This window comes from Trifolium pratense, linkage group LG5 (genome assembly GCF_020283565.1).
Source record: "Trifolium pratense cultivar HEN17-A07 linkage group LG5, ARS_RC_1.1, whole genome shotgun sequence".
Classification (NCBI taxonomy): Eukaryota; Viridiplantae; Streptophyta; class Magnoliopsida; order Fabales; family Fabaceae; genus Trifolium; species Trifolium pratense.
Window position 1 is genome coordinate 43868554 of NC_060063.1, and position 25492 is coordinate 43894045.

At 33.9% G+C, this 25492-nt stretch overlaps 4 protein-coding genes across 4 annotated transcripts; 1 reads left to right on the top strand and 3 right to left on the bottom strand.

Annotated features, from left to right (window-relative positions):
- Window positions 1-3441: 3441 nt before the first annotated feature.
- LOC123886744 (pectinesterase inhibitor 2-like) lies at window positions 3442-3957 on the bottom strand. Its single transcript, XM_045936036.1, has one exon. It carries the CDS (start codon window positions 3955-3957, stop codon window positions 3442-3444), a length of 516 nt encoding a protein of 171 aa, XP_045791992.1.
- A 4283-nt stretch (window positions 3958-8240) lies between these two features.
- LOC123884609 lies at window positions 8241-13079 on the top strand. The gene is made up of 7 exons (XM_045933745.1): window positions 8241-8368; window positions 8564-8732; window positions 11262-11400; window positions 11683-11767; window positions 11877-11924; window positions 12510-12610; window positions 12698-13079. The coding sequence occupies exons 2-7, from the start codon at window positions 8579-8581 to the stop codon at window positions 12831-12833; spliced, it is 663 nt and encodes a 220-aa protein (XP_045789701.1). The 5' UTR covers window positions 8241-8368; window positions 8564-8578; the 3' UTR covers window positions 12834-13079.
- Window positions 13080-13738: 659 nt separating this feature from the next.
- On the bottom strand, window positions 13739-20034 carry LOC123884730 (ATPase family AAA domain-containing protein FIGL1-like). The gene is made up of 13 exons (XM_045933902.1): window positions 19729-20034; window positions 18105-18243; window positions 17618-18004; window positions 16940-17181; window positions 16385-16512; window positions 16169-16287; window positions 15996-16088; window positions 15691-15792; window positions 15397-15499; window positions 14564-14647; window positions 14387-14482; window positions 14155-14282; window positions 13739-14061 (listed from the first exon to the last, which is right to left on the bottom strand). The coding sequence occupies exons 1-13, from the start codon at window positions 19995-19997 to the stop codon at window positions 13960-13962; spliced, it is 1992 nt and encodes a 663-aa protein (XP_045789858.1). The 5' UTR covers window positions 19998-20034; the 3' UTR covers window positions 13739-13959.
- Window positions 20035-21659: 1625 nt separating this feature from the next.
- On the bottom strand, window positions 21660-25113 carry LOC123884517 (SWI/SNF complex component SNF12 homolog). The gene is made up of 3 exons (XM_045933627.1): window positions 24554-25113; window positions 22723-24318; window positions 21660-22137 (listed from the first exon to the last, which is right to left on the bottom strand). Exons 2-3 carry the CDS (start codon window positions 24303-24305, stop codon window positions 22065-22067), a joined length of 1656 nt encoding a protein of 551 aa, XP_045789583.1. The 5' UTR covers window positions 24306-24318; window positions 24554-25113; the 3' UTR covers window positions 21660-22064.
- Between the last annotated feature and the right edge of the window lie 379 nt (window positions 25114-25492).

Consider the following 25492-nt stretch of genomic DNA (forward strand, 5'->3'; position numbering starts at 1 on the left):
TTGTATGATGACTTTGATTTATATATTTAATATATATAATAAGGCATTTCTTTATTATGTTTATTTCAAACTAATAAAGTCCCTAGAATAGCTAGTCTAATTAATGGAACATTAAGTGTGACTTAATAGTGAGACTCCATTAAACATAAGAACACTATTCTTAAAGTATCCATAGTCAAGTTTTACTGTGATGTAGGATAACGATAAAACATAGAGACTATTATGTGAGTAGACTGATGACCTCATCTCACGAGTCATGGATATGAGATATCAAGTCTTCACATGGATATAAATATTATGAGTAATATTTATATTGGATTGACCCGCCATGAGAATACTACATAGTATGTTATGAAAAGTGTCATAAGTTATTCTCATAGTGATAATGATGTATACCACCCTTCGACCTGAAACCACTATGGACCCTAGATGTGGAGTAGAGTACTTAGTTGTCGTTCAAACATTGTCCGTAACAGGATGACTATAAAGTCGGTTGATGGGTACTCTACAAATCATGCTGAGGGACATGAGTGACCTAGATGGAATTTGCCCCTCCTATATAACAGGAGCAATATCTGTAGGCCTCTTGATGGAATATGGCTGATAAAATGCGTGGCCACGCCGAACTAAGTCAATATGAGATATTGAGCTTATTCATTGTTCAGTATATTCTGGGATCAAGAAATAAAATATTGAACCATACAAGGGTGACACGATCTATGCCTTGTGTTCAATATAGATATAAGGTCAAAGGGGTAATTATACACACGATCGTTATCACGGAAAGGTTTCGTCAGATCACATGACATTCTCGTCACTTGGGTAGCAGTAATGTGTTGCTAGATACCGCTCACTGTTTATAATATTAAATATGTGATTTAATATTATTGCCAACGTTACGAGAACCTATAGGGTCACACACAAAGGACAGATAGATGAGAGAAATAAATAAGTAAGACTTATTAGTAATTAAATAATTAAGTATGACTTATTATTTAATTTATGAAAATAGAGAAATGCGGTCCACCGTAAGGTACGGTGTAGTGCTTGGCTTGATTACCACACAAGTGGTTCTATAAATAGAACCCTTGTGATGAAGTTTTGTAAGCTTAACCTAATTCACAAAGTGAAACCTAACCGCCGCTCTCTAAACCTTGTTCTCTCTGAATCTCTGGTGGAATTGGCTAGCACCGGTCATCGGAGAAGTTCTGTTCGTGTGGACTGAGTAGATGCATCGCTACTTTGCTTTGCTCGTGATCAGAAACAGTTTCTACTTCAAAGGTTCTGCACTTCAAGAGGTAAACACATAAACTTGTGGTTTTGTGTTCGTTGATTTGTGATTAATGGTTTAATCAAGATCCGTTCATCGGGATTGTTCCGCTAAGAGGATTAATTTTTTTTTGAAAATACCCCTCTTAAATCCCTTCAATGCTCACAGTCAATGATATTCATAGAGATAACTTTCAAGGAAGCTCAAACATTTAGATAGATACTTACAACTCTTTGTATATATCTGTGAATATTTGTAAAGCATAAACACTTAGATAGATTCTTACAAACTTATATCTTAGATTATCTAAGTTGTTTAGAAAACTCAGCGCTTAATTGTAATCTTACCACTCTTTGGAGTCTCAAAAGTATGCAAAACCAAAACAATCTCTATAACTCTGATTGTAAAAGTCCTTAGGTTGTAGTGTTGAGGAAATATCCCAAAAATCTCTTTGTGTTTTAAAGATAACAAACTTAATGATTAAGAATCATTTTATGATTCTGATATGTTTTATTATCTAATATGTTTCCTTGAGTGTGATAGAGCATAGGAAAATTTTCTAAAAGAATCCAAAGTCTCACTCATATATGAGAAACATTTTTGCTTCACAAGATGAGAAGCATTCAAGCTTCATCATATTAAGAACCATTCATGGTTCATGATAAAAAGCAACCATGATTTGAAAATTATATGATCAGAAGCGATTAATTAGAAGAACACTTTCAAATCAATTTGAAGGTTCACAGTATTCAATAAGAAAGACTTATATATGGAAGAAAAAAATGTCTACACCACATGAGAAGTAGATTCCATGAAAGGACAAAAATGCTTCTAACAGACACAACTTGAGATGCAATGGTCAAATGATCAGAAGCATCATCAAAATCAACATGAGAAGCATCGTAAACATCACTGGTCAATATCAAGGCCTCCTTGTTTCTTAACTAAAGGCTTGAGAAGCATAATCATGCAAGTAATTGCTAGTTCATGGCTTGTTCAAGAAGAATAACATCACTGGTCAATATCAAGGCCTCCTTGTATTCTGAACAACAAAAGAAACTGAAGCATTTGCCTTGCTCTTGCATACAAGAAGCTTCATATATCTCTTCACACTTATATGGTTCATCACTTATCCATTAAAAGTGAATGTATAATTATCTACCTGTTGAGAAGCATTTTCATCCTTTCCCCGGTTTTGTTGTAAACACCTTTAATCTTCTTTGGACTTAAGGAAGAATTTGTAGATTTTTTACTTGGTCTAGTTAGATTGGATTTGTGTGCAGAATTTGAGAGGGTGTCTCAATCACATTGTAATCTATCTAGGTCAGAACGTTGTGCAGATTTGGGAGGTTATCCCAAGCACTAGTGAACACTCACAAAGTTTGTGAGGATTGGAGTAGCCCACCTTGGGTGAATCGGTATGGAGCTCTGTCACGGCCCGTATCCGACCGAACGCTTGAATGTGTTGTCGGTTATATCATTTTTGAGTCGGATCGCGGGTTCATACTCAGCCCTACCCATAATCGTATGCAAAAGTTCAATCATATCTCATTACTCCATCCATCTTAAATTATATTGCAAAATAAATAAATCAAATTTATTAAAAAAATCAAAACATAAAAATTTAAAGTATGTTATTTTATTTTTTTTAAAGTAAGTTGTATGAGAAGATTAAAAAATTCTAGAAAAAGATATATGTTTAATTTGTTTTTTTATCTTATAATTTGAGATCAAAAAATTGAGTTTTTTTCTCTTTTATTTAGAGACGGAGGCAGTATTTTTATATAGCATAATAATATTTCTAGATCCACCCTAATTGGATGTTTGTTTTTTATAAATCATTTGTTGCATTTGAAATGAAAGACCTTACATAATTATACCGTTGATTACTTAATTTTATCATGAGTAGTATACATTGTAACAAAGCACCCCCATCAACATTGAAATGTAATTGTGAATGCCACACTTTTTATTACAAACCTAAAAAATGATTCTCAAATAAATTTATTGCATGATTGTGCAAACTTTTTTTTTTTTACAATGGAGCTGAGAATCGAGCCCAGAATCTCTGGTATATTACTCAAACCCCTCACCACTAGATCATACCTAGTGACTTTGATTGTACAAACTTTAAGATTACACATAAAAAGAATTAAGCAACAATTAATTAATTAAGCAGTAAATAATCCTGCTATAATTTGAATAATTTGATCAATTTGCAAGGCAACTTCACCATAACTTGGAAGGGAAGAAGTATCATGATAACTAGTATCATAAATACAATTTCTAATGTCTTGCATTATATCATTAGCTCCAACACTCATAAGATGATAATTTCCTTCCTTCAAAACTCTTTCTACGTTCCCAAGCACAAAAAGAGCACCCCCATCATTAACAAATTCTTTCAAACACATTTTGTAATGAGTTAATGCTTTGACATCGTTACCACTTTGTGCGATCAGCGTGTTGATTAGCTTCACAGTGTTCGTCATATTAACACGAAGCACGCCAATCGTATATTGTGCAAGACTAACAAGGTCTGCACCTTTTTTTGAATTGAGAAGAGTCGAACAAAATGAAGGGTTTTTTGCTTTGTGGCAAATCTCATCTACTTGAACAATTTTGGTTGAATAAGAGGATGTAATACATAGAAGAAACACTAGCAAAATGAAAGAGTGATGAACCATTTTTTGTCTTTCTTTATTAGTTCTCCTATCTTAGTATTTACTTTGATTGGTTTCCTCACATGGTTTTATAGTTATCATCAATTCAAATTGAAAAGTAAAACACTCAATTATTAATTTTAAATAGTTAACTATTTTAGTTTTTGCCAAAAAAAGTTATTAATTATTTTAATTGAATATTGGTCAATATACAGGTATTTTGACTTAGGTTTGTTTTTTTGAAGTCTGACTTAGGTTTAATATATGGTAGGAGGACCGCGGTTCGATCCCCGCAATTGCGATCGGGAGGGGGCTGGAACCACTTGATGCTAGAACTGACTCCGAACCAGATTCAACTGGTGGTGAAAAACCAAAAAAAATTCTCAACAAGTCAAATTGTGTTTTTTGACTTTGGTTGACTATGATTTTTTTTTGTTTGATAGACGAAATTGCAAAGTCATTGAAAACTCACACACACACAAAGTAGAGTGACTAGGGTTCGAACCCCGATCCTGAGGTGCGACACTAGCAATTTCAGCATTTCTGCCATTTGAGCTAGGATTTGTAGACGACTATGATATTTTTCTTTTAATGATAAATAATATTACGGAGTATTAAATTAAATTGATATGCGCTTACTAATAGAAACAAACATTATCACTTGACCAAGAACAAATAAATACTACATCATCTTGTAAGTACAAGTACGGTCTAAACTTGCTTAAAAAAAAGGTACGGTAAATTATTAAAAACAAAACAAAAACAAATTAAAAAGCAATACAACTTCTCATAAAAAACAATAAAATTTATACATGGGTTACCAAGTAGATCTAACAGAAAATGCTACGATTGAGATATATTCACATTTTTTATAATTTTAAATGTATTTTATAATTGTTTTATCGGTGATAAACCCTCTGAAGTTGGTTTCCCAAAAGATTTGTCTTAGGGAAGCAATTCTAACTCGTTTAGTTTATTGTCTTGGTTAAATGTATTTTATATTGTAGCATTGAAAATAGAGTTTCAGATGTGTTTTCTTTATATATTAACGAAATTCATTTAGAAATTCAGAAGTAAAGGAGGGGCAATAAGGCGGATTAAGGAGCTCTCGAGAGAATGCGACTCTCTCTATCATAGGGAGACAAAACTTTCTCTTCAAGAAATCGAGGTTACTTTGTATGCGTGGTTTTTACTCCTTTGTTTTAATTATGCCTATGAGTCGCTAAATATATTTAGGTTAGGTCGAGTAGATAAATTTCTCTATGAATGCTTGAGACTATGTAATTTGGTTAGAAAAAATTTATATTAATTACTATTCGGTTTATTATCTATTATTATCTTTGCTTTAATGTTTTATTCTTAATACTGATCACATTATAGAATAAACCTCTAGGATTAAGTGATCTCGTGACAACACTACTCATCACGAACTAAGAGATAATATAGCTAGCCAACATTGGGAACGGAAGTACAAGTACTCGAGGTTAGGGGCAAAGGATTAATGGAACACATTGTTAATTTCTGCATGTTTTAGAGCTGTTCAATCAAGGTAAGCTTAATGTTGAGAACTTGTTAAAGGCTAACACGTGACAAACAATGACACTCTTATCATTGGTTTAGTATCAGCGTCCTCAATTGTAATATGATGATTTTAGTATGCGACAACACATAATTTAGAATTAATTGGCCAGATAATAAAATGAATAGAAGAACCCACTTGGGTTGGTCTGGTGTGAGAGTATCAGGTTCGATTTTCTCTGTGCCAATTTGGGTGGGCTAATTTAGCTTCTTCAAAAAAAAAAAAAAAATAGAAGCAATATAACGTCAGTTACCAAACAGAAGTATGAGATGAATTCGAAAGCACTTAACCTATATTTCTCATCTGATTTTCTTTTAGCTTTTATCATCTGATTTATGTCTCAAAACCTTTTGAAACTAAAAAACAAATGCAAACTATCTAATTCATAAACGAAACTAATCGTTTTGGCAAGAATCCTGCGGAAACGAATCTGTATTATAAATATTATTACTCGACGACAGACTGATCCACTTGTATGACTGTAGTCAGCGCCCCAAAATTCTATTTTTGCCCATTGAGAATGGTTTGGATTCTATTTTCCAAACCAAATTTTAGTTCGAAAAATAGATTTCACTAACTGCAATTTGGAAATGTAATTTGAACCGGCCATTGTTGTTAAACAACCATAAATTGATATCTTCCAAACTGTAGAGAGCATAAGAAAATTTTCCCTTACAGCCCAACACAACACTTATACCCTTACAAACAATTAAACATTCCAAATTTATCCTTGTTTTTTTTTGGTAGAAACCAAATTTATCCTTTTTATTTTATTGAACTTTTCATCCTATTCACCCCACGTGCCATTTACCGGAAAACTTTATCTAACTTATCCGGTAAATCAAATTAGATCATCAATTAACTTAATACTATAAGTTTTCAAATATTTACCAGAAAACTTTCATTATCTCTTATCCCCAGGCACCTAGAACTAAAACACTACATAAAACAAACAGACAATTAATCGAATTTGAAATATCAACCAATCATCAACTAAATCAATATTAAGGGGTGTATTGGATTGAGATTTCATGAGATTTTAAAAGACTTTTTTGTGACAAAAAAAATCTTGAGGGATTCAATCAAGACTTTTAAAAAAGTTAGATAAATCTTGTGGTATTCAATCAAGACAAATAAGATTTTTTTTTCAGGACAACAAAATCTGTTGGTATTCAATTGAGATTTGTTCCTACTTTTAAAATGTCCATTGGTATTCAAAAGTCTACCGATTTTGATTGATTCTTGTTTGGAATGAATTTTGAGAGACATTTTAGTTGAAAATATATTTGACAGACTTTTTCAACAATCTCACCAAAAGTCTTTAAAATCAATATAATCCAACAAAATCTTATAAAATCATCGAGACTTTATCTCAATCCAATACATCCTCCTTCCTTTACGACACACACATAGAATATATACTTTTTTTTTTCTTTTACAAAACATAGAGAATAAGAATATATACTTATCAAACCGGAACAATTGTTTATTGGTTTTTTGGTAGAAATAAAAACCGAACCAAAGGTAAAACCGAACCAAAATTTCCTCTCACCCCAACATTTATACCTTTACTCGGAAATTCCCATTTTACTCGGAAAACTCAGCTTCAAGAATTTTTTTTTTCTACCCCTATATTTATCACTATACCCCAACAATTTTTCAAAAATGCCCATTCTACCCTTATCTTACTCTATTATTATTTTTTTTTTACTAAATTATATTTTATTATTTTTTACTTTGTCATTTTATAACTTTTCCGGTAGATTGGTTCCGCAAGACTTTTCCGGTAAGTATTTTTTCTTTCCGGTATGTTAAATTTACCGGCACACTTTGAAAAAGTGTTCGGTTTGCAATCGTTTTTATCAGAACACTTTAAAAAAGTGTACCCGTTTAAAAACTGTGCATAATTTTTCTAATTACCGGAACACTTTGAAAGTGTGCCGGTATTATAAGCAATTACAATCACACAATAAAGCAAGCAGGAGATTACTTACTCCTTCGTTTCAATTAATAATTATTTTCATAACATTTTGTATGTTTCTCTCCATGTGCAATTATTGTACTCACACATAGATTCCAAAGAGATTTTTGCCTCAACATTTCAGTTGAATTGAATTTCAGATTCATCAAATTCATTCATGTCTTCCTTCATTTCCTGCTTCTACAAACGCCGCAAATTTGAACTCAAATCTACCACCACCACCACCAATGCTCTAAACAGGAAGAGGTACGATGTGTACCTGAGTTTTTGCGACAAAGACACAAGTTCTTTGTTTTGGGTGTCTATAACGTGCTTACTTTAAAAAATGAGTTTCTGTTTTCTGGGACACGTTTATAATACCGGCATACTTTACATCATACCGGAACACGTTTATAATACCGGCACACTTTTTAAAAGTGTTCCGGTATGTAATTAGAAAAATTTTGCACACTTTTCAAACCGGAATACTATTTTAAAGTGTTCCGGTAAAAACGATTGCAAACCGAAACATTTTTTCAAAGTGTGCTGGTAAATTTAATGTACCGAAAAAAAAAATACGTATCGGAACAGTCTTGCGGAACCAAACTATGGAAAAGTTATAAAATGACAAAGTAAAAACTAATAAAATATTATTTAGTAAAAAAAATATAATAGAGTAAGATAAGGGTAGAATGAGCATTTTTGAAAAAATGTTGGGGTATAGTGATAAATGTAGGGGTAGGAAAAAAATTCCTCAAATTATTAATGGGCCATTTGGGCCCCCAAATAAAAAGCCCATTCAACTTCACTTGTTTGGTGCCCTATGCTACGCTTCTTTCTCATTACACTCTCTCAGTGATTGTTCGTTCCATCGATCGTAGCAAAAAATCGAACAGGTAATTTTTCAAATATCTCATCTTTCTCTTCATTTTCATCCTACCCATTTTTCATTTTATTTCATACAGCTGAAAAATTGAATTTTTTTGACATAAAAATTCAATTTTTTTTGATATAAAATTTGTATATTTATATTCATATTTATGGTGATAAAGTGATTCTTTATGAATGTTGGTTTTGTGATGTGATTTTAGGGTTTATTGTGGAAGATGGGTAGTGTTGTTAGAGCTACATTGAAGAAAACAAACTCTAGTGTTTGTGTATTTCAGAGAAGTAATGGTTTTGTTGCTAGATTCTTCTCTACTGAAGCTGAACAGCCACCACAGCATTCAACACCTCCTTTTTTGCGTACAGACAATTCAGGTATACTTTTTTTTTTATAAATTTGTTTGTATACGTTATGCTATGCATGATTTGAAATCTATGAAGCACGGACACTCATCGGATTTGTGTCCCGGTGTTGGACGCGAGTTAATGCCCGACACGACACCGGCACTTATTGTTATTTTCTCGAATTATTATCGGTGTCGACGTGTGAGTGTGTGTATCCATGCTTCATAGTTTGAAATTGAAGTTGGATTGTTGGCTTAGTTTTTATGAAATATCAGTTGTTTTGTTTAGGATTGTTATTGTTTTATTGGGGAAGGAGATGTAAACGATTGAGTTCAAGTTGGGTAGTTAAAATGGAGGAGGGTCTTAGGTGTTTTATTACTTTTATGTGATATGAAAGTACCGATCAAGCTGAAGGGAAAATTTTATTATACTGCGGTAAGACTGGTGATTTTCTAAAGAACCACCTAAAAAATAAATTAAGTGTAGCAGAGGTGAGGATGTTGCGTTGGATGTGTGGTAAGATTAGACAAGATAGATTAGAAACTATGAAGCACGAACACGGACACTGGACACAACACACGGACACTGACACATCGACGCCAATAATAATTTTGAGAAAATGACATAATTCAGTGTAATCATAAGTGCCGGTGTCGTGTCAGTAAAGAGAGCGTTGGTGTAGCGCCTATGGTAGAAAACATGGTTGAAACTAGTCTTAGTGGTTTCGGCATGTAGAGAGAAGACCTGTAGATTCAGTAGTACGGGGAGTAGATCAGATGGAGGGAAGTCAAAACACTAGAGGTAGAGGAAGACCTAGGAAAACTTTAGGAGAAACTATTAAGAATGATTTAGAAATTAGTGAGTTGGATAGAAATATTATATTTGATAGAACATTATGTGGCGTCGTTTGATTCATGTAGTCGACGACACTTAGTGGGATAAGGCTTGATTGTTGTTGTTTGTTGTTATTATTGGGGGAAATTACATTGATATTTTCAGTTATTATGCTGAAATGATATATACGTTCATTTTATTTTTTGAACAAACATTCACTGCCCTTATTTGTTGGGAGAATTTTGCTCTCATTGAATACTATGAAGCACAAAGATTCCTCCAACGTGCTGTGTCGGACATCGTTTAGGCACCGGAACTTCTCGGACATATGCCTTGAACATCTGTCAAACACTCTTAACTGTGTCCAATTAAAAATATTTTAGATACGCAATAAGAGACTGAGTCTTAACTTCTTGGACACTACCAATCCTAGATTAGATCATTTATTTTTTGAGACAAATAGCAAAACAATGTATCTTATCTTTTTATGCGATGCTCATTATCACAGGACTAACTAATTGTTATAAAATATGTAGTTCATCATCCTGTCTTAGGATTATGTATGCAAGGATTTGCATTATGTGTTTCCTAGTCTTAGTATTCTTGTTTGTGAGGGTCATCATCGTAACAATTTTAGGAGGGAGATTAGGAAGTTCTTGTTTTTAGGAGATTCTGTTTTCTATAGGATATCATCAATATAGCATAATTTTTACACATTTACAATATGTTTGGATTTGGATTGAATAACTAGGAGGGAAAGAATTGGTTGCGATTTTATTTTGTTTTACATAAGCCTTATATTTTTTTTATTTTGAAGAAAAAGTGGAACAGAATACAACATAAAATCATCATGTAACCTTCAAACCATCACCGCTGTATGTTTCTACTTTCGACAACTATTTTATAGCATTCAGTTTATCGATGAAAAATAACCTTGTTCGTTTTCTCTCCTATACTAAGTCTGTCCAAAGTTATCCTTAGCATTTAGTTGCCACTCGACGACACCTAGCACATGCCGCATTTAATATAAGTGAAACACATATTGTAAATAACACCTTGTAGCAGGGCACTTGGCTAAATATTTGTCACAAATTGTAGGGGATAATAGAAAATCTCTCCATCATTGTTCGTGTTTTAAGTTTTTCCTTGTATGTCTATTCATGTATAGTTGTATACTGCTAAATGTTAAACTTAAAAACACTTAACTGGTTTTAGAAAATGCATATAATTTTACAAGTTTATGACATTTGTCTTTCATGCGATGCAACTGACACTGGCAGAACATATGTGTGCACATTTTATTTTTATTTTTTTTGAAAACTTGGTATCCGGCCTTAGGACCGACTAATCCAAGGGGACCAATCCCACCGCCCATTTGCGGGGGGCCCCATTAAAAGCCCCAGTTTTTTTGCTCTGTATGGACTTAGCCCACCGAAATTGGCACCAGGGGGAATCGAACTCGAGACCTTGAGAGGAGCATACTCCAAGGACCCAAGCCAACACCACTAGACCAACCCCAAGTGGGGTCATATGTGTGCACATTTACACTTGGCCATACTCCCTCTGGTCTCTGAAAAAATAATCTTTCCTTATATATGAGACCGGAGAGAGTACATATGAATTTTGAAAACATGGTGTTAATTGACATGTTTAACCGAGTCACTTCTAGTTTAAGTTGTTTTCATGCAAGGTGATGAATATGCTGCTTTCTTATTCTTTTATCAGGTTTGACATATGCTAGGCTGACTGGTGTTCATAAACATGCTCTCAAAACGGATATCATCAGCTTTCTTGAAGGTTGTAATTTGACTCTGGAGGATGTTAAAATGGAGTACACCCGTGGTGGCTTCAACCCACTTGCAATGTAATGTATTCTGTCTTTTGTCGTGCTTATTTAGTTTTTCATTATGTGTCACAAAAACTATATGATACGAGCTGTTTTGTCAAACACGGATTGCAGAAAATAGTGGCTTGTTTAAATCCTGCTATGCTATAACGCTGCAATAGCTGTTATTTGACAACACTTTGTACTAAATAGTGTAATCGCACAATAGCAATTTTTTCAAATTATGTTGCGCTATAGTGACGTTTATTAGACTGTGTACTTGAAGAACATAATTTAAATTGAAGCTTTTGCTATCATCAGGATGTTGCAGTTCCCTACTTACAGTGCCTATGACAATGCTTTACGCGTGATCGGAAGGAAGGGTCGTTTGTACAGATTGGATAGGGTATGCTGCTCTACACACACATCAATGGGAAAAAATGGAACTTTCTTACTTTTTTGTTTGTTTTCACTTGGAAAATGTTTGATTTTTTGTTTCTTTCTGTTGGTATCAGATCGATCGTTCTCATTGGGACACTGTTATTCCATACGACGGAAGAACTGTAAGTATAAATTATTACCTATCTTTGTTTCTCGTATGTCTGAAATGTCCTTACGATGACTTATTTAACACTTGAAAATTGTGATCATAAGTATGATAATAAACTACGTATGTTATTTAAATCTCAACCATTGATTTTCGAATCATTGGCTATTCCTCATTTCAGAGGTGTCAAATTCATGCTAATAAATCGAAAAACATAGTTCTCAAAATAGCTATCCGATAATACTTTGATTTTTGATATAGATAATGGACTAAGATTGTGGCGTGCATATTTTTAAGTTAGTTAAATGTTTCTCTTTAAACCAAATATTGCTAGTTGAAATCAATGTTGTCAATCATGGATTGCAGAAAATTGTGGATTGTTCAAATTCTGCTACGTTATAGTGCTATAGGCACTATTTGACAATAGTTTGATCTAAATCATGTATCGCAGAACAATTGTTAAAATTACCAGCACTATAGTGCCACTATATCCACTATTTGACGACTCCGGTTCAAATCCTATATGATTTTGTTTTATGCAAACATTACTGTCAAAACAGTGCTCTTAATCTCTTATCTAACATTGTCTGATTTTTGCTAGATTTTAATTCAAGGACTTCCAAGAAATGCACAATATGCAGACATTGAACAGATTGTGTCCGATTATGACCATGATTCATCTTCCCTCAATATGTTTCTAAGGTTAACATCAAGTATATGTCATTTTTAAATTTGTTTGATGTCTGATTTTACTATTCTCTCAAGATGATGGTGCTTTGTTTGTTTCAGAACTGGAGAGGGTAATGAACCTGTTAAAATGGCAACAGTACTTTTCCGTTCAAGGACCCAAGCAATGAATGTATTCATCGCAAAGAATGGGACATATTGCCTCAACAATCGCATTTCGATACATGTTCTTCAGTAATACTAATACAAGATCCTCGTCATGCTGGTGTTGTTGGAGCACTGATTTTATAGCTCAGAGTAGTAAAATTTATTTGTGATTTATGATTTCGTAACGGCTTTTATGATGCATGAAAATGTTTAGAATTGTTGCATATTGGGAACCATATGAATTGAAAAAACATCTGACCAAGCAAATAATTTTTGTAATTGATCACATTGTTTCAATCACGTGTTGCAATGTCATTCAATTAAGGTTTTTAAATGAGTTGAAAGTGTATTATTGGTTGCATGATATACATACGTTTATAAATTGAGTTTAGGAATTTGTAACAAAATATAAGCAATGTCTGTCAAAGAATTTTTGGACCAAATACACTAACTTTGACTGCTTTTTGCTACTCCCTCCGGTCATTATTATAAGGAACACTTTGTGACATTTTCCAATTCAATATTTTTTAGGAAATTTGATTATAGGCAACTTATGATTTTTAAGTATTACAAATTTACCATGCTGCTCTCCACAAGTTATGCCCCTGACTCGTTGGGAAAAATTGGATTTCCCTTGCAAATACACGTTTAGATCAGCATGATAATCTCAAACTACAATTTAGATTCAAATCTACAACTACAACGTTTCAAAGGCAAACTAGTCACCATATATGTGATAGTTATATGAACTTTTTCAGTAAATTCTGCATCTTGTGCTGGACTACAATTTTGCGTTAGTAGTGTTATGTGTTTTTATCTATAACTTTGCAAAATTCTAGTGTCCATTGTTGGTTTTACTCACAAATGATTGTTCACGAGCTTCTCTTCTTTCACGCTTTTTTTTTTAAGGTGTAGATGGAATGATAAATACCGCCTAAAAACTCACATATGAGAGATTTCAAGGTCGAAACTAGTTAACCACAGAAATTCATTATATTTTCTTTAAACAATGATACATTTTTCTAATTCAAGACTTTGTTAGCATTTTTTCTTTTTCAATACTACTTATATCATATCAACAGTTACACAGACAATAACATCCAAATGTTCTGTAATGTATGCAATAATTAGGTAATTTGATTCTGTCAACCTAAGATGTTTAAGTATTAAGGTAAATCTCTTAAGTATTTGTTTCCTTACAATGAGAACATAATCCTCTAAACTGACATGCTTCCAAATTTCTTGTTCCATTGCTCATAAGTGCCAAGTTCATCAGGTGAAACAGAAGGTCTCACCTCATGTAGGGAATCTTTGAAGTCCTACACAAAGTGAAGAAAAAATTTCAAAATTAATAATCAATCTGAGAAATTATTATTGAAATTTATAGGTTCTGTATGCACCCTTTTGCATACCTGAAGAGTTACTGGCCTCATATCCTCCTTCTTCAACTCTACAATATTTACACCTTGTCTTATTTTCTCTCTCAGGGGACCCATAGAAGCATCCTTCACTAAGTTTTTCATGTCTGATCCAGAATAACCTAAAAACAAAGTTACCAAGTATATAAGTAAAGTAAAGGAAAACACCGGAAACCAAGAAAAAGCGACGTAGAGATACTGCAATTAACTTGAAAAATGTTCATACCATCTGTTAAGTTGCATATAACATCCATTTCCTCATTTGATAGGTTGAATAATCCGTCCTTCTCTAAAAGGCTACGTGCAATCCAAGCTCTTGCCTCTAAAAGGCCAAACAAATAATTTAGTTAGATGGTGCTTAAAAAATGGTTTGAAGAAAGATGGAGAAAATCATGATTAGCACCTGAGGATGGTAGGGGAATATAAAGTCTTTTGGTAAGTCTCCTCCGTGCTGCTTCATCAAGCTCTTGAGGACGATTTGTTGCACCTGTATAAATTTTACCCAAATTCGATAACAAATAATATGACAACTAGAACAAATTCATAACAAGACCTAGAACAATTACCATAATACATAGAAAATATGACACCTAGAACAAATTCATAACAAGACCAGTCTTGGTTCCAATTTACAGAATGAAATGCTCAATCCATTGTACAAAGAGTAGACCAAAGACACAACACCTATAATATGTAAACATGCAAAAAGGTTACAAATAGGTTAGATTTTGTGTAGGAATGTGATAAGCACTTGGGGGATCCTCCCTTAAAAGCTAGTTATCGAGGGAAAAGAATAAAGTCACTTAAATTCTTCACCGAACATTCAATACTACTCGATGTGGGAGGCACCCCATAATACCCAAGTTCCTATCCGGAGGATGCCACTATTATTACAGTCATAATGTGTAGAGGGGGTCCTTGATAAATTATCTTGCATAAATCATAATACCAAAACAAATGAAAACAAACATAAAAAGTATGTTCTTTTGAATACACATAAACAAAACAAAAAACTAAAGTATAGTATAGTGATGGTGATCACAATAAAGCCATCATTATCTAGTATTGTTGAACAAAACAAAACAAAGATAAAATCATAAATATTGTTGAACAAAAGCTATCATTATCTTGTATCTACCCATTAAAGGTATCACAAAGGAGACAGCTAGTGGGCTAAAATTGAGTATATTAAAAAGAAAAGTAAAAAGAAATTGAGCCTAGTGGTTCAACAATTACCTATAAGAAGAATTTGGTCGTTACCACCGTCGAAACCTTCCATTTCAATAAGAAACTGTGTCTTTAGCCTTCTGCTTGCTTCATGCTCACCATCTGACTTACGCTGCAACAAGTTGCATGTATTAAATATATAAGAGAAGAATTAATGCCATATTAAATTTCACTAAGATTACATGTCATTAATTGATGATAATCTATTACTAACTATTTAAAAATTTCCACAAAATAGTTGAACATGAACCTATTACAACAATGAATATTGATGTTGCCTTTTTGGCCATGACATTAGCATACCTGAGATAAGAGCGAATCTATTTCATCAACAAAAATTACTGCTGGCTGACGACAACTGGCCACTCCAAAGAGGGCTCTTACTAGCTTTTCACCTTCACCAATCTGTAGTTATCAGTACATATATCAGGTATTGAAAACATTGTCCCTAGGATATTTAGCATTTGACAGGATCAGTTCATAAGTTGCCAAAGACTGCAGAAAATCATCTCAGAAAAGATTTTAGAAAACAGAACGAGATGTTTTAGGAGAAATATATCATCAAACGTTCAAAATAAACAGCTAAAGCTTAAGCATATCAAACATACCCATTTGCTAGTCAACGAGCTTGAAGATATGTAAAAGAAGGTTGCCTTTGCCTCCCCAGCTATGGCTTTTCCTACCATTGTTTTACCAGTTCCCTAGCATTTAAAGTATATAAGACAGATCAAGACCAGAGTCTTTGAAATTTACAACATCTGTAAGAGAAATTTGCACTTACTGGTGGACCAAATAGAAGCAAACCTCTCCCAGGAGAACGGCAGCCCATAAATAAGTCAGGACGTTGCAGAGGTAATATGACCATCTCACTGACACAACGTTTGGCATGGCCCAATCCAGCTACAATGTCATTAAACATTGAATGAGGATAACTAGTTTTCATAAGAACTGCCAATTTGGTGAACAAAGCAGAAAGAGAAACAGCTATTTATATTACCAATGTCATCCCAGTGGACATTGGGATCTTTATCCATAATCTCGTTACTAACATGTTCAATGAGGCGAGGTTCTAAATTTCTTAGTTTCTCAGGAAGTTCACCATCAGGACCATACAGCATTTCCAAACTGCAAGAATATGAAACAAATTAGGAAAAGTGCATACATTATCCAACCAGTCATCAATCATGGGATCAACAACTTACGGGGAAGAAAAAGATTTAAAGAGGGCAAAGTCAAATACACCTGTCCCATAATACCTCAATTGAAAATAATGAAAAATAGATTACTTCTTGTTAATTTTCACAAAAGGAATAAAGAAAGGCATTACAAGCTTAACTTTAATATGTAAATAGTACAGACTAGTGTAGCAATTTAAGTTAGGATTGTTCCCCAGTAGTTCGTATGACTAAACACTTTTGAGATGCTGTCTACAATAAAATTTGAGACAGTCATTTGCACTTTTGGAATGCACAAATAGAATGAATTTGAGAGATAGTGCAAATAAAGAGTTACAAGTAAGAACATAGACTAATATGATGATCTCAGAACTGACCATTTCTTTGTAGACTCATCTAAAGAATCACCACTTTTGTTGCCAGCAATTCGGGAAGTCATATTTCCAGTATTGCTCCCGTTGGATTTAATAGGGGGGACAAAATTACCACGGATGCCACGTCGTGAAACACCATATGATCTCCCACCATATAGCCTGTTGGCAGGATTGTTGTCGCATTGTGGTGAGACAGGTGCACTGGGTGAACCAATTGCACCCTGCTTTTGCTTTACATCCATTTCCTTCCAAAATAAGATTATGCCATCAACATTTCTACGTAAGATACAAAAGACGAAAAATCTGTCATTTACTTTGAAGTTGACTTAATGTTCTTTCTATTGCTAGAACTTTTGGGTGATAAACTACTCAATAATAGAGTGAGTTTGCTCTTCACCTTTTAAAGGTATTTCCTTATAAAGAATGGGTAATAAAGTTTCATCTAGAAGGTATATCATCCCTCTTGAGAGAATGATGAGCACATAAAGGGAAATAAGTATATTTGAAGAACACGTTACAGCAGCGGAAAGAAATGCAATATGCACCAACTTTGACAGAATAAAATGGAAATGCAAATAATTAAAAACAGGAAACAATCCGATCCCAATTTGCCATAGTCATCAACAAAAACGAGTGAGAGAGAGAGACAGAAACTTGACACATAAGGTAAAATAATTATACCAACTTTGCTCTGGCAGTAACAAACCCATTGCCAGCAACATCAGGATTAACTTCCTCATTGATTGAAGGTGACTTGACATAACCAACTCTGGGGCTAGTATTTTCCACGTGTGCACGTTTTGTCGGAAACGTGTTTCCACGAGCTCTTCCTTCTCCTTCGACTTCAAAAACAGAAGAGACACCAGGACTCTTTGTATGGATGCCATGTGATTGAGGCCTTCCAATAATTATACAGTCCTCAGAATTGTTATTTTTCAAGTTAAAAAAACTTTTGGAACCATTACTAGTCCTCAAGCTGTTTTTCCCATATATTGATGTTAACTTTGTTTGCACCACTTCCTTTGATGCTTCTTTGCCTGTATTGTTTTGCTTCCCCAGTTGATCAACCTGTAAATACAAAAACAATATATGTAAAACCAAAAATCATTATCTCTAGAATCTGAAGTAGCCAAAAATAATAGAGTTCAATCAATTGCAGTACATTTACCAATTGATTGCAATCTTTTTCTTTAGATGGCTTAAGAAGAGCTTGAAAGTATTTAGAATTCCGTATCTTGTCAATGTCAATATCTCCTGTTGACCTAAAAATGGGTCCTGGAGACCTCTTTACTTGCTCAAAAGCTTGGCTGAGGAAAAAGGTAGAAACAAAAATCTTGAGACACATGGTAACAGGTAACAGCAAGAGGAAAATTGACGCAGCATTAACATTAGAGGAAGTTGATATCAATCAAGTAACATTTAAGTTTAAACATTGCATTACAGATTCTCAAAAGTATTTAAGAGTGGTAACCACCACATAGGCTGTTTTGGTAGAAGACAGAAAAATCAGATAAAAACAAAACACTTAAAAGAGAGAACATAAGAGGTGATTCATCCAAGGTTGTCTACACCTAAGGACAATGTAAGAATCTCCAATATTATAAATAAGATGTTACAAAGACTACAATCCAACAACAAAAGTTGCCTGTCAACACAGTTAGGGCTATTTCCATCTATCAAAATTTGAGCAAGCCCAAAATATGCGCAAAGTTTCTCTTTGAGACTGGTTTAATAAATAGGCTTAACTATACATTTGGTCCCTTACGTTTATTTTAGGTTTCAATTTGGTCCCTTACGTTTTAAAAGTATCAATTTGGTCCCTTACGTTTATTTTAGGTTTCAAATTAGTCCTTTCCGTCAATTTTGTCATGTGGCAGTCAATTTGCATATGTGGACTGACACGTGGCACTTGGACACGCTGACACGTGTACTGTTCAAACGGTGTTAGTGACAAAACTAACGGAAAGGACTAACTTGAAACCTAAAATAAACGTAAGGGACCAAGTTGATACTTTTTAAACGTAAGGGACCAAATTGAAACCTAAAATAAACGTAAGGGACCAAATGTGTAGTTAAACCTAATAAATATGTCAGCTATATTGTCATGTGTCAATTTTCTGCACTTCGATTCTAGTCTTAGTCCTGAAGAAGTGGCACTTCACATATATATGCCTGCTCCTCTTAGACAAACTTGACCCTATGCCAAACAAATGGCACTCGAATTGTCACTGAATATTACAGCATGTTCGTGTGGAAAACCTAAATAAATCCACTATATAGCCTAGGTTATAGCTTAGTGTCATTCACATGATAAAGCAAAATGTAAAATGTATTCAACACAAATCCTCTATTTGGTCCTATTTCTGCTAGTATTTTACTCTATTTCATGTTTTTAATTGGTCATGTTTATAAGCTAACATGGCACACTGTATACTGCTCACAGTCAAATCTTGAAAACTTCAACTAGATTCTTTCAATTCTAAACAATGGAAACACATTACACACCACTCCCAAGAGCAGTTAGTTTGAGTTATCCAACAGCTACCATAGCAGACAACAATTCAATTCAATTCTTTTCAAATTATTTCTAACTAAATATCATTATTATAACAACAACAAAAAATCAAATTCAAAACGCATTTCATCACAATTCTCAAAACTAGCATTTGGCATGCAGCAGATAGAATAAAACAAAACTTATTTTATATTGAATTACATCATTTTCTCAATTATTATCAGTATCGACATAAAACTGAGAGATAAAAAAAATTAATAACGATTAAATTATTCACCGATCAATGAGGGGAGTGAGAGATTGTTTAGCAGTATGAAGATAGGTTAAAGCTTGACGACGAGTCTGTTGAAGAAAAGCTTGATCGATTTCTGATTGAGAGCGAGAATCAATGAAACCGATGAGACGAAGAGAGAGAATATAACCGGTAGAGAAATCGCAATTCTGTTGATCTAGGGCACGTTCAACGCCGAACAAGAGAGAGTGTAATCTTTGAAGATTTTCATCTACTTCTTTTCTCCAACACTTTTTCATAGATTCCTTTTCCATTTCAGAGAGTGGATGAAGATTTTGAATTCTGTGTGTTTTAATTGAAGCGAGTGATTTTGTATCCTTCTCCCGCCATTTCACCTCTTTCTCGCGCCCCAATATTTTCGGATTTCGATCAGTACTATTTTTCTCTCATGTTTTCTTTTTTCTTTTTTTAATTAATTGGATTTAATTGTTGATAAATATAATAAAGAGCATAAAAGCATTTTCTGTCACAAAAAAAAAGCATAAAAACATTTAAGAATTAATCGTTAGTTGGTCAGTGGTGATTGATACTGAACTTGGTAGTGAGAACTACGGTTCGATTTCCCGCAATTAAGATCGGTAGGAAGCTGTAACCACTTGATGTCAAAACTGACCCATGAACCAGATTATACGGTCCAGTGAGTTGGATACTGTGGTGACAAAAAAAAAACATTTAAGAAGAGAGAAAAAAAAATTAAATGAATGAATATTATGCATGTTATAAATACAAAGTAATTGTAAATTTTAACTCTTATTATATTTAGGTGTATATCTATTATCTATCAAATAATTGATTTTTTAAAATAATTACATAAAAATTTATAATATTCGATTATCTTATGGGAAAATTATAAATTAAATCATTTACCACTTTGAAATTAGACAAGTAACATACAAAAAAATGTTAATTGTTTGTTTAGTCTCTCCTTTAATTTGTCTTCATTTATTCTTTTGTATTTTCTTCTGTTTCTTTCATCTTTATGCACACATATATAAAATAAAACACACTTTTGCAAACACAAGGGTACCCAAAAAAGTTACTCTCTAACTATTAACGGATAGGTTTAATTGCAGCTTTAATCTCCCTATTTTTTTTATTTTGCATAATTGGTCCCCTATTTAAAAATTTAACAGTTTTGGTCCTTCCATCAAATATTGTGTTTAAAATATGGTGATACAACATTTTCTAAATAAGGTTATAAAGTAATTATCTTACAATTTCATCGATATTGATATTTTCTCATTATTAGATTATATACCACATCTTTTAAAACATATTACATCGTCAATTTATAGTTAAAAAATATGATAGAGAGACCAAAAATGATTAGGTTTGATTCTCACTGTATACAAATTTATTTTTTTTAAAATATGAAACTACAATAAAAAGAGAATGAAAATGATTAGATTTAGGGTTAGCTTATCGAAATAAGCTTAAAATATAATAGATTACAATTGAAGCACATGCTTTAGTGATTGAAAAACTTTATTGTAAGCAAATGATGCGGGTTCGATTCCTACTGTAGATTTTTTTTTTTTTTTAATATAAAACTACAATAAAAAAAAAAAAGGAAAATGATTAGATTTAAGGTTAGCTTATCGGAAGCTTAGAATATAAGAGATATAATAGCTTTCTTTTCATAAACTCCTAATAGTTTATTATCATATCATATACCTTAACTTATGCAGAATGTATCATCTTTCTCTTTGATTGTATAAAAATATTGTTCACAAGAGAAGTTATAAGAGCTTTAAAAAAATCTTATGTCACATTGTTGAATACTTAATATGTTATAATAAAATCACATCATTCTATATTATAATAAAATCACACAAGTAACACGGTGCAAAAAACAATGTCAACAGATCACAGGTTGATTGTAACATAATCATATCATGCAACATGAGAAATACTTATTTAGAGACATGCAACATATCTTTTCTCCTCACCTGTGTTGTGTTACAAGACAACCTAAGATACTGTACATAAATTAATTAATCCTTCCTAATACAATTTTTCATAATGTCATAGTAACCAAAGAATTCACCACTGTGGACTACAACAACTACAGAAACATGAAACTATGGTGCTACCATTTTTCTCCTCCTAACTAGCTAATAAATTATCAGCACTGCAGCTAGTTGCGGTGCTCACACGATAGTTGCAGTGCTCACACGATCCATATACTATGGAGCAGTATTCACAAATACAGCATTCAAGATGAAAAACTAGCTACTTTGAAATTCCCATGATTTATATGAAATGGATAGCAAAAGGGGATGAATGATTTCAAATAAGGAGCACTAGGACAACTCTAGGTATCATGTGCTTCCTGGAGCATCACTTCCTGCAGCTGGTTTGCGATTCAAATATCGAATAACAGCATCTTCAACCCTGCTCAAAGTTGTTAAAACAAGATGTAAAATTTTATATGTTAATTGATATAGTAGTTAAAGTATTCATAAAACATTGAAAAGGAAAACAAATCAATTCAAGTCTTATTTTAACTGGCAAATGAATAAAAGAAAACGCAACCATACATTTTAAAACATTTGAAATTAAATCCTATCATGGCCATATCAGTGTTGTGGATGGTATAAAAGAGCAGTTTGTTCAAATTCCGCTAAGCTACAGTGCCACTATAGCTGCTACTTGACAATAATTGTACTGAATTAATGTACAGTGGAACAATAGGGATTTGTTCAAATTCCGCTATGCTATAGCAGCACAGCTCAGCTACTTGACAACGCTGAGCCATATGACATGAAAATAGGTGTATAAAACCAACGGTCCAACTAACATATATACCAATATTATATCTTATTTTGAGTAAAGCACAACTAATTCCAGCGGACGATGATGAATTAATTTGCAATTAAAGATGGTAGCGAGCAAAGGAGACATGCAAAAAACAAAATATAAAATAAAATAAAACAATGGAGGACAAAAAACTGAGCAGAGATAGATCTCAAAGCTTACCATGGTTGGTTGAAAAAATCTGCTCGGCGCTCTTTTTCAGCACTGCGACTAGGTTCTCCAGCTGCAGCTTTCAGATCCCTGCTTTGAGATTCAATCAAGGCATTAATAAATTCTACTGGAGATTGACTGAAACCAAGAAAGAATGCCCGTCTCCTACGGTGCTCATGGATTTTTCTAATGATTCCACATATAGCTTCATCACATGTTTCGATCTCTTTGTTCTTCTCAACATTAGCCAATAATGCAGACAACTCCCTCTGAATAGGAAAAGGAACATCGACCGTTACATCATAACAAGCACTCCCAGCTGGACTATTTCCCGATAGTTTAATCTGGTGCTCCAAAACTATAGGCGCTGGAGGGAACAAATGGTGTGATATTCTCTGCGAAACCGTTGTAAACTTCACTTTTTCTTCCCCAAATACTTTCTGAAGAGCCTGATCGCAGTGAAAGAAAGAAGGGTCATTAGGGTTTTGCAGTTTTCTAGCCTTCACATAGTGCCATATCGCAGCAATAATTCTTGGACGGGTTTCAACCTCAATACCAAGAACTTCAGTCAATGCTGGCGAAAGCTTAAACTTCTCAGGTGCATAATTCATTTCCAGACGTATATTCACCAGAAATTCTTTATCCCCTTTCCTCTTCACTTCAAAACCCTCTTGAGGACTGGGTGATCGAGAATTCTCCCACACAATAACATGGTTATCGGGATATAGCCTCTGATCCAAAGAAATGATTACTCTTTTGAAAAAAGCCGAGAACTTTGGATACATCGGAGACGACTTTTGAACTACACCCGGCTGATCAGGGTCAATACCATCTTCCAATATCCTCCCAACTACCTTCAGTGTCCATGTCGGAGGCTCAGCATTTGGTTTCATAGGTATCGTGCGAATTTGATTCGCAAAAGTGTTAAATACATAGATACGAAGAGTTTTCTGAATACAAGGCGGATTCTTCAGCGCTTCCTGAATATCAACCTTCTTTCTAGAAAGCGCAGCATCAACACGAGACTCAAACTCAAGAAGCTGTGTATAAAGAGCAGATTCTGGCAGTATAGCAGCCACCCTTTCCTGCAACTGTTTCTCAGGAAGCTTCTGCTTCTTCCTCCGTGCAGCAGGCGTGAGTTCCATTGGTCTCAACGGTGAAAAATTATTCTGAGGCAAAAACCCAACAGGCCTCATAGGTGGTTTAAAAGGACCACGTTTCACACTACCACTCCCCGGTGTGGACATCGACGACGACGAAACTCCCAAATTCCCTAAACCACCAACCTGATTCTGGTTAAGAGTCAACCCTTGAGCTTGCAAATGAGCTTGGAGTTGAGCATGAGCTACTGCCGCAGCTTGCGCATGAGCTGCCTGAGCCTTAGATTGTGCTTGGACAATAGCATGAGCTTGAGACTGTGGAAACTGCCCTTGAAAACTAGCAGCAATTTGAGCTTGGGCTTGGGCTTGAGCTTGAGCCTGGGCTTGTGAAAACACAGGATTTGTAGACATAGAAGGTGAAGGTATTCCAGCATTACCAAATGATGATGAAGAGGCACCAATGCCTTTAGAAGTGTTATTATTGTTCACAGACATCACTATCCAAAATCTAATCAACAAAAAGAGACAAAACCAAAAATCAATAAAATAAAATAAAATCTTTAAGACCCAAATGAAAAAATCTTAACTTTATGTAACAATCTCAATCATGAACCAAGTGGGGGACAAAATCCAACAAATTCAAATGTTAAAATTCATAACTTTGTAAAAATCCTAAATTTACGTTCTCAAAAATGGAAAGAACAAAAATCACTGACTTTGAATCCAAATCAAGTAGTGTTTACCTCGATCTGGATTTAGGTTGATCCACTGACTCTGAAAACTTTGATCTTCGCTTGAATAGAGTTTTGGAGAGTGAATTAGGGTTTGGTGTGAGAGAGAGATGAGTTGAATTAGGGTTTGATGAGTGAAAATTGAGAAGAGAAAGAAGTGAATTGGAGAAATTGAAGAGAGTGTGACAGATTGAGAATCGTGAATTTTGAGGAAGATGATGATGGTGAAGTTTTGCTAGGGTTTGGAAAATGGCTCAAATTCGAGAGGGAGACAGGCTCATCAAATGGTCCATGATGGGCCATTTTCTTCAATAGTTAGATTTACATAGCTACATGGTACTTATTATATACCTTCTGCACATGAATTTTTTCACTTTCCTCCACCTATACCTGAGACGTGAGACATCATCCCAATTCCCAACTTCTCTCTCCTGATCACCTCTACATTCTACACTCATTTCTTCGACAGCTATGTAAGTAAAGTCTGATCAAGAAATTATTCCACTCAAAAACCGAACCTGGTTCTCCCGAAATCAGTCATTTTTGGTGAAACTCATCTAACACAATATTTATTATTTATAATTAATATTTACTATTATAATTAATAATTCTCTATAAAGCTAACACCTAATTTGTTCCGGATCTCGTTATTGAAGTTTAAACTCGTTATCAAAATTCTTTAAGTTTATCAGAAATTAAAATTACTTGATTAAAGTAGAAAAAAACACTTTTTTGGTTCAGAATAGATGAAGATGCTTATTTAACTAAAGCATGTGTGTATGTACTGCAACTCTCAGACCCAAGTTTCTTTCTTCCAAACCTCTTATTTGTGCCGGCAATGAGGGAATAACAGTGATGGATCTGAAAAGTGAAATGAAACAAGGGTTGCAACATAAACGTTATTACTAATATACTAGTTTAAATACTAGTTTAAAACTCCGTGCATCGAGT